Below are 16,446 nucleotides of genomic sequence, written 5' to 3'. Positions count from 1 at the left end.
GGGGACTTCTTCTGGGAGCCAAAACTCATTGCCTTGAAATTTTATTAATTTTATACGTCTGAAGGTTCTGAGAATTAGTGACTATATTATGGAGTATGAAGATCTTCTCAGTTTTTTTTTTTTTTAAAGTTTGTGTGCCAGAAGATTTTTTTTAAACCTTCTTCATAAGACAGGTATGCTTGAAAGCTTTGGTTGAGTCTGTCTTCTTCTGTTTCCAGAGAAACCTTTTGAATAAAGCAGAATCCTAAACATGCATCGTGGACAATTATCCTTGACACTTTGGACACTTATATTCATAAGCACCTCTGGTAAGTGATTATAAAAATTCACAAACATACTTCATTAATAATGTAGAAGTAATATTAAAGTTTTGCTTTTTTTATGTGGTGTTAGCTACTGAAGAAGCTGAATTGATTGAAATGAGTGATTTGAAATTTTATTTTAGAAGGTTGCCAACAATTTGGCATTCCTGGCATAGCGAGTGAAAGATTCATAGGAAAGAGAGCATGTAAAGGAGACGCATATGGTATTGTTGAAATAGAAAAGATCCAGCCTTCTGAGTTTATGGGGAGAGAGCAGGATGTAAAAACTTGCATTTTGAAATAATTTATATTTGCCTGAGATGCAAATTTGTTTTGTGTTATCTGAAACCAAAGAGGTAACAGCCATCTTTATCACTGATTTTTAGAAAGTTGTATGCACACTGTCTCCTTCTAGAGAGGAAGCCAAAAATTCATCTCATTAGTTAGGTAATAATAAGGAAAATAAATGGAAAATACCTTATGGAAATTAAAAAATAAAAGTAGAGTTACAAGGAATATACACAAAAGGAGATTGATTAGGCAAGGGAGCTCCAGTACACTTCACAGCAGATGTCAAATACCAATTTTAATTTATTAGCAGTGATTGCTTGGAGGTTTGGTTTTCTGTTTTTTGAGGTTTTTGTTTTGTTTTGTTTTGCTTTGGTTTTTTTAGAGTCTGAAGCCTCATTCTTTGGAAAAGAGTTCCATGATTGAGTAGCAAGGATTTCCTTAGGCTTTGGAGGAGAAAGAGGGAGCAGAAATAATACTCTGCCTTGATCTATTATCTAGGAGAGGGAAACACTTGGGTCCACGTCCCCTACTTTGAGAATTACTGCCGAAGATATAGCAAATTAAGATTTGATACTTTCAAATAATACAGTTCTAAACCTTGGGGTGTATTTACTTAAGTGGATCGATTTATTGTTGAGATCCATGTAATGCAATACTTCCTAGATGTTAAAGGCACGAGGTAAATCTTCTTTTCTTGATATGGAATGATCTGTCAGAAAGTACTAAGTGAAAAAGCAAGGTGCTGGAAAAGGTGTGTAATGGGTCCCATGTTCTATGGATATACACTGATAACCTTGCTCACAGTTATAATGAAAGCATGTTTTAGGCACAGAAACAGTTATGCAGCCTGTTGTGTAAGGTTACTGAAATCTTGGATGTCTGTTCTGTCCTTTTAGGAACTTGGAGAGCATGTCTCATAAATGGTTCACTCTAAGCAGATGTGATAATGTTCTACATGTAGGATTGATTTAACCTAGTTAAAGCTGGGTGACAACATCTTGTAATTGTCCAAACTCAAGACAATTCTAAACATATTCCAACTGGTGTGTAGGTTCTTGGCTCTGTGGGGTTCTCATACCCTGTTTGTGGAAGATGGGAGTGCCTATTCTGGCACTTTGAACTCCACATGTTTTAAACTCTACTCATGTCTCCAATCAAAAACAATTTCTAGCATTATATTAACCACCAAGGGCCTCTAATGCTAAACATGAGATTAGATATACTAGCTGCCTGGGGAGTGTGAACTTTCACTGCCAACCACTCACCCTGGAGAGTATGTAGTTCACATTAGTTTTCTTCATATGGTAACAATATTCAAAGAATGAATGCATATATCCATCAAAATACAGTCTGGTGTTTATAGAAGCTTTTGTAAGATTAGCCAAAACCTGGAAACCTGAAAATAACCCAAATGTCCAATAGACATTTGTCCAATAACCCAAATCCCCAATATTTATTCATTTATAGAATGGATAAATTGTCAAGTAGTAACACAATTGGATACTACAGAGTGATGAGAAAAGAACACATCACTGATACAGGCAGCAACGTGGATGCCTATCACAGCGTAATGATGTACAAAGTAATCCAGACAGAAAAGAGCATATATTGTATGATTTGTGTACTTTATTATATTATCTCTAAAACAGGAAAATAAACTAAATGTTATTTTATTTTATTATGACTTAACACAGTTATGAATGTCGATTAAAACTGACACCAGCATATACACATGTGTCGCACTTTCCATGTTGAGGTATTGAAATGTAAAATAGAGATTGCATAACAACCACCAAACATAAAGCTGGTGCTCATTAACTCTGGTGCTATAAGGTAGATTTGACATCAGTGTTTTCAAAGAACGCTTCTACCATTCAAGCTACCTTCCTCTTAATGTTGTGGTTAACAGCATTGAGTTAAAACCAGACTGTTGCTCTGAGAAATAAACCCTAGCTATAGAAAGGGTATTTTATCCAAGTCTTCAGGGAAATATTTCATTCAATGTAAAGATTCTCATTTTTAAAATGCAGTGAAAGTGCACACTGGAGCCACTGGAGGACAGGATATGAGAAAGGCCCTTTAATGCTGACTTTGGGACAGGGGCGGTGGCTCGTGCCTGTTATCTTAGCACTCTGGGAGGCCAAGGCGGGAGGATCACTTGAAGTCAGGAGTGCGAGACCAGCCTGAGCAAGAGCGAGACCCCATCTCTACTAAAAAATAAAAAGAAATTATCTGGACAACTAAAAATATATAGAAAAAATTAGCCGGGCATGGTAGCACATGCCTGTAGTCCCAGCTACTTGGGAGGGTGAGGTAGAAGGATTGCTTGAGCCCAGGAGTTTAAGGTTGCTGTGAGCTAGGCTGACACCATGGCACTCTAGCCAGGGTGACAGAGCGGGACTCTGCTTCAAAAAAAAAAGCTGACTTTGAACTACCAGAAGTACGAAAGGAGGAAGAAGAGCACCTGCCTTGTGTAAATGACAGGAGCAGGTACATTTTGAAAGCCAGAGAATCTGGGTTCATTGAGAAAGAGGGAGAAAGAGAGCCAGCTCAGGGAGGGAAAGTGACAGACACCAAAATTTGGACTGATATATTAGGCAATTCTTGATTATCCACATGGAAACCTAGAGCAATTACTCACGCCCTAAGCTACATAGGCACACCTTCCACCATCCCCACACCTGCTGGGGAGTGGTTAGGTAGACTGGTTGAGCACAAGGTAGCTGAGAACTCTGATGATGCAGATGGAGAACGCCAAGGTCTCTAGGTTTGTTGTTTTCCAAGGAGACTGGGGATGTTTTGGGGTTAAGTGTGGCAACACTGTGGCTTTCCTTGTGAAGAAATTGTAATGTGTAATTTTGTTTTTTTAAAAGATGACACTACACTTATCTGTCTCCTAGCAATGGTAGGTTAAGTTTGATACTTTCCCTGTTTGGAAGAAGCTGTCAGAAGTTGTGTTTTCATTTATGTTCTGAAAGCACCTCATCTCTGCTTGTGTTGAAAACATTGACCTTAAAGTAAGGGAACCCACAGGAAAGTGACTGAGATTCCTCAGAACTTTCTTACTAACCATGCTTATTCACCTAACGCGTTAGGAGAGGAAAAAAATTATCTTCGTCATTTTTTTTTTCTTTTATTTGCTTATCTTTTGAAGAAACTTGTACTTTACGTACCCACATTAATGCGGTTGAAGGGGAACCTTTCTATCTGAAATATTGCTTATTTTCACCTGTGCCTGAGAATGAAACAACCACCATCAGATGGTACAGAAGCAATGGATCACATGAACGTGTTGAGCTAAACCCAGGCAATTCACCCAGAATTACTTCGTGGGATTATGTTTTGGAGTTTTGGCCAGTTGAGTTAGATGACAGGGGATCTTACTTTTTCCAAATGGGGTGAGTACACCTTTTCTTTACAATTAGAATATATTTCATAGCACTTTTGGCCTTTGTTCAGCAGCTCAAATATGCAGTTATCTGAAAGGTCAGATAATCCATGCATTTTTTTCTCTCTTACACTTCCTATAACATACTTCATTATGGAAAAAAAAATAAATCAATCTCCCCGTGTTTATTTTCTTAATGATCTTACTGAAAGGATCTATCTTAATAAGATTTCCTTTTAAGGAATACTTGTCAATGATAAGCAAACATTGAAAGAAAGTCAGTTTTAACACTCAGCTTTTCCTGTTGTCTAGACTCTCTGGTCAAATTAAATCAATGGCTTGGACTTTATAATAATATCAACATGTTGTGGAGTAGGGGGCAGTGTCAGTTTCCTGGGTGGCATTGCCAGGCTGGGGAGGAGGGATGGGATTGATGTCAACCCACCCTAGCCTGGTTTGCAGGGTTTCCCTGGGAGCCAGGTGGCAGTGGTAGTGGTGAAAGTATGTGTTTGGCAGCCAATCACAAGCCCACAGCCAGGGGCGGTGAGAGAGGGAACACGGGAAGGGCTTTGCAGTCTACTTATGACATAGCCCTGGATTCTGCCAGGATCTTCATAATCAAGAGGCATAACTTCTATGAAATGAAAGCAACCACTGACAGCCTCAACCACTCTTACAGAACTTGGTTCTCTTTATATGCATCTACCTACATACGTATTTTTACAGAGATTTGAGACTGACCTGCAGGAAATAGCTCAGGGCCAGCTGCATGGTGACAGTGTGCTGTCAGTGCCTCTAGACTGAGTCCTGATCATTATCAACCATGCCGTTGACAGCAGAGTGAGATATCACAGTGAAACCTTGATATCGCTGCTGTGGTTTTGCACAAAATGAGGTCATCTTTGTTTGTTTTTATACATAGGAGCTCCCAGGAGTCAGAAAGAAATCAAAGAACTCTTTCTTTTAAAAAAGTGATACTTTTATGTGACTTTTTGAGGGAGAATTGGCTCACAACTGGCTCTTTTCATGGCAAGCTAAAGAAGAATGAATACTTGCAAGCGGAGTAGAGGGAAAAGAACACCAAACACCACTCCCTCCTACTGCTGATTGAAAGGAGGCATGATTTAAAGGAACAAAGTATTCTGGACAGGGCAGAGACCACCAGTCTTCTTTGACCATCACTTGGAGATGTTAGAGACAGAAGGCACTGGCCATCTTTCTGATACGGAGAGTGGAGAATTCAGCCTGGGTTAGGGAGCAAAAGGGGAATCAACAGGTAGTGGTAGGGTGTCAGACAGGCATGGAGAGACAGGGTAGCAGATAGAAGAGGGCAAGAAAACGAGGTGGCTCAGTGTGGCCCTGGTGATGAACCTTAAAGGATTTTGGAGATTGATGAGTCTGAGAGTAAAATGATGGTGGGAGAAGCAGCTTTGACAATGGTTTTGACAATAAACAGGATTCTACATGACAACAGCTTGTTTTGGACACCCAGGAGCACAGAAGATACAGACATCTTCAAATATAGGGTGATTAGTAAGCAGTATCCTGTTCATAGCAGACAGATGTGTGCATGTGTGCGTGTGTGTGTGTGTGTGTGTGTGTGCACCCACTCAGGCGAGAAAGACTTTGTAGTTTGGTTTGGGATCTGTCAAAGACCAGACTCTATCCCCGGAATTCTCCCATTAGAACTGTAATCCTTTAATTTTATAGGAATTAATTGCTAATAATCAAATGCTTCTGGGAACTGATACTTTGTCACATTAAATTTTAAGAAAGAAGTCAACTAATAAAGAAGGGGATACAAGAGAGAGAGAGTTTTCCATGATGGAGTTGAAGAAATGAAGGTAGAGAGAAAAGCACATGCAGAAACCTAATAATCAGATCCCAGGCTGAGGAGCAGCAAGCTTGGCTGGGTGAGGGGCCTCGGAAGAGAGAGCCAGGGGCTTTTAAAACCCCTTCTGTGCATGGCCAGAAGTGAGCGGCTCCTTTAACCGGGATGGGATGGGCCAGGCCTGTAGCAGGAAAGTGGTGGGCACAGCTTTGGGTTTGAGCTCTGTGGAGGCAGGTGCAGGGCTGCTTGTGCTGCTTGTTTCGCATTCCCAGCGCAGTGTCCCGTCACAGGGAGGGTGGTCAGTCCGTCAGTATTTGTTGAGTGTTAAGAATTGAGGACTGCAGAGGTAGAAAAAAATATGATCTGACAAGATGGGAATATTCATGTACTCTAGTCCTTGTAAACAACAGGTCAACGAGATCTGGAAATATCTCTCTACCTCAGTGAGGCTGAAGTTGGGGAAACTTTACAAACACACCTGCAAAGAGGATGCTGCCAATGGGATCTTGAATCCTTTCCAAGAGCCAGGTAGCTCTATTATGTTCCATGGCCATGGGCCCACTGCCTTTAACTGTGATGACAGCTTTATACCCTCTCTCCAGGCCTGGCCAATCTTGTATAAATTCATGCCCACAGTGAAGGGGCCAGATTCACATGGATTGTGAAAGTCTAGTATTGTGCAAAGCACTCCTGGCTTTGGGGCCAAACAGATGTGCATTTGCATCCTGGCCCCATCCTGTACCAGCTGTGTGACCTTGGGCATGTCGTTTAACCTCTCTGAGATTTGGTATTTTCATCCGAACCTAAAGAAAATAGTCATCTCCCTTACACATACATGGTGCAACACCTGGACCTCAGTGAGTGCTAGTCTTGTCTTTTTTCCATCCTATTGTAGACTTGAAGGGGAACTGGAAGAGTCTAATGTGGGCACAAATTTTTTAGGCACACATGAAACGTTAAGAACACATGTCTGCTGTATTTAGTATATGGATCTATATATCATAAGTGCAGTGCAAGAGAACATCAGACAAATGTTTTGTCTTTAAAAAATTTCCTTCTAAAAAGACTGCTAATTTTTTCCTTTTTCCAAATTAATTTCTGATCAGAAGGAACAGCTGTAACATTTATTCAAACTCACTTTTGTTTGGTAAAGCATTTAAAGAGCTAATACAGTTTTGCTGAGGGCAAAAACTCTAGACTTCAGTTTACTCAACAGTAAGAAAAAGGGATTTAAATATACTGCCCTGAGAAATATAAAACCTAATATATATATACACACATTCAGAAAAAAATAACAGGAGTTTGTTTATAGGTCTCATGAAACCAAGGCCACCCTCCCATCCTGGGGCTGAGACCTTCTGAACTTGTTTAATCACCACAGATGATTGAGGTTTTAAGCGTTTGCTGTTCTGACATCCATAAATATGGTCTGCAGTAGGGGTATGTGTGTGTGTATGTGTGTGTGTGTAGACTGCTCAGGTTTATATCTTTTACCCTCGGCCCCCCACCCCATGACAGTTGTTAAATTTCTTGCTGCACTGAACCAAGAGGAGGCAGAACAGAGTTTGGACATCAATGAATCACTCTGTTCATACAAAAATAAGGGGAAAATGTATCGGATTGGTTACTAAAGATAGATGATATTTGCAGTCTTCATAGTAATTACAAAATACCCTTATATCTTTATTCCATAGAAATCACACTCAGGAATGGAAATTAAACATCATCAGAAGAAATAAACACAACTGTTTTACCGAAAAACAAGTAACTAGTAAAATTGTGGAAGTTAAAAAGTTTTTGCAGATAACATGTGAAAATAGTTACTATCAAAAACTGATCAGCAGCACATCATTGTATAAGGTAACGCTTTTAAAGTATTTTAACTTAAGACTTGATTGAAAAGATAAAATTCCAAAATGAGGGACTAAAGGCTGTGGACCATTTTGGTCTCGTAACGAATACGCTGTCTGACCCCACACAGCTCAGTCGGCCTGTCTGAGCTGGTGTCCTCTGGGGTGTTGCAAAGCAGTGACGCGTGATGTCGCTGCCACGGTAGCTGCCCTGGATTTGTGACCAACAAGTGGTAAAGCTTCCCCTCCCCGTCCTTCCCTCATTTTCCTTCCCTTTCAATACATTAATTTTGGGGGATGCTAGTTTAAGGATTTTCATTTTTCTCCTATCACATACACCTAACATTTAAAACTTTATTATATATATTTTTTCTGAATATATTAGTTCATTTTATAAAATTGGAAGATGCAAAAACAAAGAACGAAGAAAGCAAAAATCACTCATAATTCCACCAGCCAGAGATGTTTTTTTTTTCTGTGTAAACATCTACTTTTAAAAAATAGTATATTTTATTACTTGTGTCTTTCATTTATCCTATAAAATTTATATTGTGATTATTTTCCAGATCTTTAAATATTATTCCAAACATGGGATTCCATTTTGCATTGTGCCTGGTTTCATATAACTAATCCCCTTGTGTTTGGACATTTGTGAATCTCCTATTTTGCCATATTATTTAAAGGATAAAATCAATGTCATCTCCATAAATCTTTGGGTGTTTATATGATTTTTGCCTTAAACCGAATCCTTAAATATAGAATTACTGGATCAAAGGCTATGAGCGTATTTATATGGCTTTTGATCCACATGATCAAACTAGCCTCTCCAGGGAGCTATGCCAGATAAAACCCCACACCTGGTAACAAATAAATAAGTGAATAAATAAATAAATAAAAATCCTCTTTGCTCACACCTTCACCCTTCACCATACTGGGAAATAATACTTTAAGAATGTTGACAAATCAGACATGGAAAATTTCTGAAACTCTTAGTGTTTCTTTTTTTTTTTTTTCATTTCTTTTCTTGACAGTAAATTAAATTTTTGTATATATTTATTGTATCTTATTATTACTTCATTTGTGGATTGCGTGTTTATTTTCTCCATTTTCTTCAGTTATCTTTTACTTGTTGAGTTGTAAGAGCTCTTTTAGACAATGCTATGGAGATTGTATATATACATGTATGTGTATGCATGTATAGGGTGTGTGTGCATAAAAATATACACACATCCATGCACATACACAGCACAAATTGTATAATTTCTATAGAAGAACAAATCTGAGTAGTGTGACTCTGTCAGGGAAACTTTGGAGAGCTCTGAGAGAGTGGTCTAAGCAGAAGAACTTGGCAAAATTGAGGCAACTGATGATGATTTCTTTGAAACTGTTGTTTGTACCTTTTGCTCGAATGCTGTTTACTTGTGATTTTTCAAAGAGAGTTCTTATCTGAAATGTTTTCTAAACATCTGAGTCAGTCCTGAGTTGACTAGGCTCTATTTCCTGCCAAACGTACAAATGTTTTACAGTACATGTAAATTTGTGAGATTTAGGGTACTGGGTTTTAAGAAATTCCAACGTGCAGATATTTAAATTTAGAAAATAGGTGTACCAAGAATGTTTTTAGCTCAACAGCTGACCACAGGGCTAAGTATGCTAAGCCTGTTAACTGGTCATGACCTACCTGAGAGGAGGGGAGCAAGGATGCTAAATCAGTAAACAACTGATTGGAGATGAAAATGAAGAGTCTCTGATCTTTTGTATATCTTGGGAAAAAAATCAGTGTGAGTTCATAAAAATTTGACTTGTATATAAACAGTTTACTGATATGAGGAACACATGTGGGGGCCTTGCAGGCCCATTCTAGGCCCTGGATCTAGCCCCAGTGGCTACCAGCTTTGGGGGAGAAGAGGTTCTCCCTGTCTGGTGTTTGCAGGAGCAGGGTCAAATGGTCAGGAACTGCCAATCAGCTCCCATTTTTCCCATCTGGTCCCTGGTTTGCTTCAGGACCTACCTATGGGTGACTGTTGGGCTGGATTGAAGGAGGTGGTTTTATTTATTATTATTATTAATTTCTGTGGCATACATGGAAATCTGTGTGAGAGAGAGAGAGATAGTGTGCCTATGGATTTGAATATTCTTGCTGCATTCCTGATCAGCCCCCCGGCTTCTGGTGGAGGACGTCATGCCAGGCTGGCCATCTCCTGGGTACTCAGTTCTCTGAGCAATTCCACTCCTACCTACTACCCACCCCCGGGGGACATGAGATTGGACTCACATGTTACAAAATAAGAGTTGCGACCCAGGCAGGGATTTTTGTTGTAGTGTTTCTGCATGTGCCTGTGCATGTATGTGTGTGTGAAAGAGAGATTAAAGGAAAATGATGAAAGTAGCCCCACAGCCCCATGCTCTCTTTCCCTGCATGTATTAATGACAACAATAGTGACAGGGACAGGACTGCATCTCATTGATTCAGTGGAAACTGTGCCAAATCACGGGGACATTTACTCAAGGGTTGCTAGTTTCCATTCTGTTTCCCTTTTTTTCTAAAGATCTTTAACGTTAAAAAAATTTGAACGATTGTAATATGAATATGGCTTTTACTTAAAGTATTTCAATTCACTGTCTTAAAAACAGAACTGTGAAAAGCTACTGGAGAACAATGAAAACCCATCTATAAAGAAGAATGCCGTGTTTGAAGATCAGGGCTTTTATTCCTGTGTGTTTTCTGTTCGTCATAATGGAAAGTTATTTAACATCACCAAAACCTTCAATATAACAGTAGTCGAAGGTAAGAGAAATCTTAGAATTGGGGAGAAACAAACGTATCTTAGCAAAACAGAATTTTTTCTTTCCTCTAAAGCTGCATAGGAATTGAGAAGCCACTTAGTTGAGGTTGTAGCTACACCACTAGTTCAAATACAAAGGTCAAAATCTTCATTTTGGCGCCCATCCACCTGGCTGAAAAAAAAGATTTGGAGGGCAGCATATGAAAGTTTGTAGGAATAAACCTCACATGAATTGGCTCTTTCTCTTATTCTCTTATTTGGAATTTGAGTAAATTGTGGAAGCTTTTGTTGTTAAACTTTCATTTGCACTCAACAAATATTTAATGAGGATGTCTGTATTCAATAAACTGTACTTAGTGCTGGGAGGCAAGGGAAGCAAGGGAGTAGGAAATGAAGTGAGTATGGTACTATTCTCAGGAATTTGGTTATCAGGAGAGGGAATAAACCACACAGAGGTGCCCCGGTGTATGAAGCAGCGTCATCTGTGAGGACTTAAGAGTGCGGTGAGAAATTGGAGGCTCTCCCTTGACCTTGGTGTTGGAGGGCGAGTGTCATGAAGAGGCAGCAGGACATGCAGGGGAAAGGGCTTTCAGGTGGGAGAACGCAAAGAACACAGGTGGTGGGAGGGGAGGATGCTAATAGTTTGGTTTGTCATGGACTCCGACTATGTATGATGGAAGAGCAGAAGCCTGAGACCTTAGAGGTAATTTAATTAAGCCTCACCCAGTGAAGACATTCTTCATAACGGCACAGCCAATAACTGATCATCTAGTCCCTTCTTGGGAATTACTGAGGAAATTACCAAATCACCCAGCAGCTTAGTCCAGATTTTAATATCTGATTGTCGAGAAGTCTTTTTTCCCATTGAGTCCAAGTATGCCTTCTCGTAGCTTCCACCCACAGGTTTTGTTTGCCTCCAGTAACTTCACAAATGAAATCCAGCCCCTTCTTAAAATGACAGCGTCTTTGAGTATTTGAAGAGAGGTGGCCTATCCACCCCAGACTTTCTCATCCATAGTCCAGGGAGACTATAAACCCGGGCAGATGACTCATTCAACAGAATCCGTGGGCACGCAGTTTTCTGCCCCTTCTCTGCTTTGGTAATATTTGTCCTCTGCACTTCAGCCATCCACTTACACAGGGATTCACCCATGCATTGCTACTGTGACAAATTGCCCCAAATTTAGTGTCCTCCCTAAAATCAAAGTTTCTGCAGGATTGTATTACTTTTGGAGGCTCAAGGGGAGAATGTGTTACTTTGCCTTTTCCAGCTTCTAGAGGCCACCAGAACACGGCTTGTGCTCCTCATCTTCAGAGCCCATTGCGTAGGATCTTCAAATCCCTCTGTCTCTCTTTCTCTCCTTTGCTTCCATCATCACATCTTCTTTCTGACTCTGACCTTTCTGTCTCCCTCTTATGGGGACCCTTGTGACAACACTAGCTCACCCAGAAAATCCAAGATAATCTCCCCATCTTAAGATCCTTAATTTAATCATATCTGAAAAGCTCCTTTTGACCTGTAACATAATATATTCCCAGGATCTAGAGATTAGGATGTGGAAAACTCTGGAGGCTGTTATTCTGCCTGCCACAGCCCAGAACCTGGTAATCCCATAACTGAATTCTTAACCCCCTAAATTTAAATCTATGTCTAATCATCTGCCCTAAATTATTCAGCTTTACTTTCCTGTATGTATATTCTTTAATCTCATATCAATCTCTGGTCCTTTGATACGTCAGTACCTGCATCCTCTCTCCATCCGTCTTTGCTGTCAGTCCATCAGCCACTCTTTCCCTCCTTCTTTGAGGAAGCAGTATGAATATCCATCATTTCTTTTAATGAAGTTACTCTGGGCCAGGAATTGTGGCAAGCCCTTGAGTTGAATCATTTCATATAATCCTTACAATAGTGCTATGCGGTTGTGACCTTGGGCGAGTTGAATTACTTACAAGTGTGTGCAAAGTTCAAGGGTGGTTCCAGGGCCAGGAGAGCTCTGCTATTAGGGCCATCTCTCACTGCCTGGCCCCCCGCCCCCCCGCCCCCCACCGCTGCACAGGCTATTCCCTATCTCACTGCTCATCTGATGTCCCTTGTCTTCCTGGAGGACGCCAACTGAGTCTTTCAGGATGCCGCTCAAATGTCCCTCTTCATCTGTGCCTCTGTGGCCTCTTAATTTGTATTTCTGATTGCTGTCAGAATCCGATTCCATGTGTGTCTCTGTCAGCAACCTGAAAAGTTTCTGGAAAGAAGGATGGAACTGAGTTCTATTCCTCATCTTTGCACCTTGCACACCTGCAGTTGGCACTTGGTACATTGTAGGTGCTTATGACATGCCTGTTGAGTGAATTACGGAGACAGCAACAGTTCCTTCAATGGTGCCACCTATGACAACCAACAGCCTAGATTCCTCACCATCTTGGCCATTTTTCTTTGGATTTGATAAATGTAGAGCTTGGAGTTGGAGTCAATAGTCAGGAGGTGTTCTGATTTGTGCTGAGGACAGTGGGACTCGGAGCTTCTACCTTCTCTATATTGTGTCTTTATTCCAGTTCACCTGTGGTCATGGATATAGATCTCTCAGCTGCCACATGGTGAGCACTGTAGGGGCGGAAAGGTGTTGATCCCTTTCCTCACCCATCGTAAGGGTCATGGCCAACAGTCCTGTAACAAAAGACAGGTTAGCAAAAGAAAGGTATAACAAATTTATTTAATCAAAGTTTTATGTGGCATGGGAGCCTTCAGAAATGAAGACCCCGAGACCCAGGGAAAACTGTTTGTTTTTATGCTCAGGTTCTATGAAGCATGGACAGCTGTGTAGACAGGTGATTGGACAAAAGGGTATAAACTATTGGTAATGGACTGAGTGGGGAAACCCAGCAAGGCCTGACTATTCATGTTCTTCTTGGCCTCTCTGTTGTGGGATTCCTTCTTCCCAAGTATAGGGCTGGACCCTCTGGAATGAGGGTCTTAGCACCTTCTATCAGACAAGCTAGGGCAGAGAGTTTTTTTATAGGCAGCTCCTGGACAGAAAGGTGGGGGAAGTTTAGAGTAATATTTCTAGGTTTTATGGCTTGCTTTGGAGAAAGGGGGTTCTAGTTTCTATGACCCAACTCAGGGAAGAGTAAGTCTGGTTTCTATGACTAGTTTCAGGTGAGAAATGGGAAGGAAGGAGAAGGTCAAAGAGATTTGAGTTCTGAGGCTGTTTCTGAGGCCTTCCAACATCGTTTAGTTCAAAGCACTCAGCCTGCCAAAGTGCCACACTTTGTGGTGTCATTTTCTGAACCCCAGCAGCACCACTGCCTTCAGCTTCTGCTCAGGAATCACAGCCCTCTGGATTCCCCCCACCCCGATCTCCCATTCTCCTCTTCTCATGCTCTGGCTGGTCTGGTGACATCTCCTCTCCCTGCTGGCAATCTCTGTGCCATTTCGACTCTGTGACATTAGTTTCACAGGCAGACTAGTCATGCCAGGTTCACTCACTAGGGTGTTGGCTTCTTTCCATTACCTCAAATGGGGCTGTCCCCTTCCCTTTGCACCACTTGTAGAAACCCAGTGCTGATCTGGGTTTCCAATGATGTAATCTGAGTGTTAGTAGAGAGCACCCTTTACTCAAGGTGTCCTTTAATGATGATGTCCTCCGTACCACCTTTTCCCAGGTCTCCCATGTAAGTTTCTGGGGAAAAATGGATCCAGAGAAAGTAGCCAGTAGCAATTTTCCCCATTACTCAAAAATCACCTCCTGCTCCTTGGTCCTTGAATCAAGCCCACGTTGCTCCAAATTCATAGACCTGAGAGTTAGTTCTTTCTCTGGATACATCTCGGCTCCTCCCGCCTGTCTACCAGTGTTCCAGGCTTGCCCAGACAGCCTGGACCCCAGGGGAACCCCGTCCTGACTCTTCACCTGTGGATCCGCTGCGCTGGCTTTGTTCCAGCGTCCTTGCCCCCCCACTGCCCCTGCCATGCCTCACACAGTAGCACTGCACTTTATGAGAGGGCTCTGGGTGGCATGGGTGCTGCAGCAGAGGACCTGAGTCACGGTGTAATCCGCACAGCCAGGCACTCTGCTTGCTGAGCGCCCGTAGGCTCCAGGAGGGCTGTTCCGGACACGGTTCAGAAACAGCCCAGAAGCACTGAAGTTGCTAGAGTGGAATAGTCTGGGTCATGACAAAAGTTATCAGTGCTGATACCAAGGCCAACGATAACTGTGTTTAACACATTAACTGTCATGTAAGCTGTATTTAACTCACGCTAGTTTTGAGCCCAGGGCCTCGTGAAGCATATGAAGACTCAATTCTGCGAAACAAATTCAATAAGTATGTCATAAGTCACATACAAGTCAACTGGTGTGCAGTGTAAAAATTGATTCTAGCGCCATTTGAGTTGCACAGAAAACAATAAAAAATAACACATTTTTCATTAACACATTGACTACCATTGAGTTGTATTTAACTGAGGCTAGTTTTGATCCTGGGGTCTGGTAAAGCAAAATCCTGCAGTTGGTTCGTGAAAATCTTGTTGATATTCTTTTTGTTACAATTAACATTGACAATTCTAAAAAACGTGGATTGTGTGGATAACTTACGCACAGAAAACAATAAAAAACAATAAACTAGAAAGGATTGTTTTGTTTTACTCAAACACCGTGGCCCCAGGGAAAAATTGTTTTCTTTCTAGAGTGACAGTCAATATGTTAAATCTACTTCCACAGTTGCTTGCGAATGTAGTGCGGTATCAGCTGCCTTAGGCTATATCTAGCATTTAGTAATAGTAGAAGGCTGCAGGGAGATGATTTCCTTCCTAAGCATCACTAGATGCGCAGTACTCCTGGTTGGGGTCAGAAGTCACTGGGGAACAGAAGCAGAACGGAGCCTACAGCCCAGCACACCAGCAGGGCCAGGGCCGGGTGAGTCAGGTGAGACACCCGCAGTGCAGTACTGAAGGGACACTCCTCTCGGCGTCCTGCCAGGGAGGTTGGTGCCCAAGAGTGAGGGCTTGTCTTGTCTCACCCCTGGCCCTGCACCCTGTAAATCTATCAGTGAGGAGCTGAGGAGGACAGAGGGAAGGAATCAGGAATCAGGCAGGACAGAATGCACTTCCCAGTGACTTTGCATCTTCTCACCCTGCAGTTTGGTCATCTCAGGGGTCTGTCAGCTGTCCCCCTGGAGGAAAGTCTTCCTCTGCCTTTAGCTTGGGTGAGCAGAAGCCACAGATCTGAACTGAGAGAAACCCAGATTCAAGGTGCTTTTAACAGTTCTGTGAGTGTGGAGTTGATGGGAAATGAAGCAACCAACATATGAGCTGAGACCTTTAGTTAATGAAAATCTGACCCAAGTAACTACAGAGCGTGACTATTTGAATCTTCGTTGTATCAAATGAGCATATTATAACAGATATGTGTCCTAGAGAAGCTCAAGGCAAAACTAATGCATTTTTCTTTTCTTTTTTTCATTTTTAGATCATAGTAATATAGTTCCAGCTGTTCTTGGACCAAAGCTTACCCACGTTGAAGTGGAATTAGGTATATTTTGACATACATATATTCTGAGTTTATGAATGGGGGCATAATTAAGTCTTCTGAGGGTAAATATGATTTCTTATTGAAGGACATCAGGTGCACAACACATTGCATATTTAGTGAAGAACATTACAAGACTAAAACAAAAGCATGTCATTGTTTGAATGTTGCCACTTTTAAACTGATTAAAAGGAACAGTCTGTTCGAGAGGCAGTGGAACTGCCTGTGGTTTGTAAACTAGGGCTTTCGTCGCCATGTGTGTGGCTTTTCTCTATTGTCATTGCTAAATATGGAAATTCAGTGAGAACACTCTGGAGAGATGATTCTATATTTTGTGGTTTGAATATTTGATTAATGATTCACTTTGAATCAATGGACTGAATTGACTGTACATTTAGGATTTGTCTAGGTAGGCCTTATGAATCAGTATGTCCAATGGAATGATTTCTTTCACGAGGGAAAGGAAGAATTTCGTGTGCTAA

The 16,446-nt window shown here is 41.3% G+C and overlaps 1 protein-coding gene across 1 annotated transcript in view; it reads left to right on the top strand.

The window, feature by feature from the left end:
• The first annotated feature begins 250 nt into the window (after nt 1-250).
• The window catches only part of IL18R1 (interleukin 18 receptor 1), a 30,303-nt gene continuing 14,107 nt past the window's right edge, over nt 251-16,446 (top strand). Inside the window, exons 1-5 of the mRNA XM_069494681.1 lie at nt 251-308; nt 3,748-3,991; nt 7,507-7,672; nt 10,297-10,450; nt 15,905-15,967. Coding sequence (XP_069350782.1) covers nt 251-308; nt 3,748-3,991; nt 7,507-7,672; nt 10,297-10,450; nt 15,905-15,967 — 685 coding nt within the window. The remainder of the gene's footprint in view (nt 309-3,747; nt 3,992-7,506; nt 7,673-10,296; nt 10,451-15,904; nt 15,968-16,446) is intronic.

This window comes from Eulemur rufifrons, chromosome 19, assembly GCF_041146395.1.
Source record: "Eulemur rufifrons isolate Redbay chromosome 19, OSU_ERuf_1, whole genome shotgun sequence".
NCBI lineage: Eukaryota > Metazoa > Chordata > Mammalia > Primates > Lemuridae > Eulemur > Eulemur rufifrons.
Note: the sequence above shows the minus strand (reverse complement) of the source record. Positions and strands in the feature narration are given on the sequence as shown.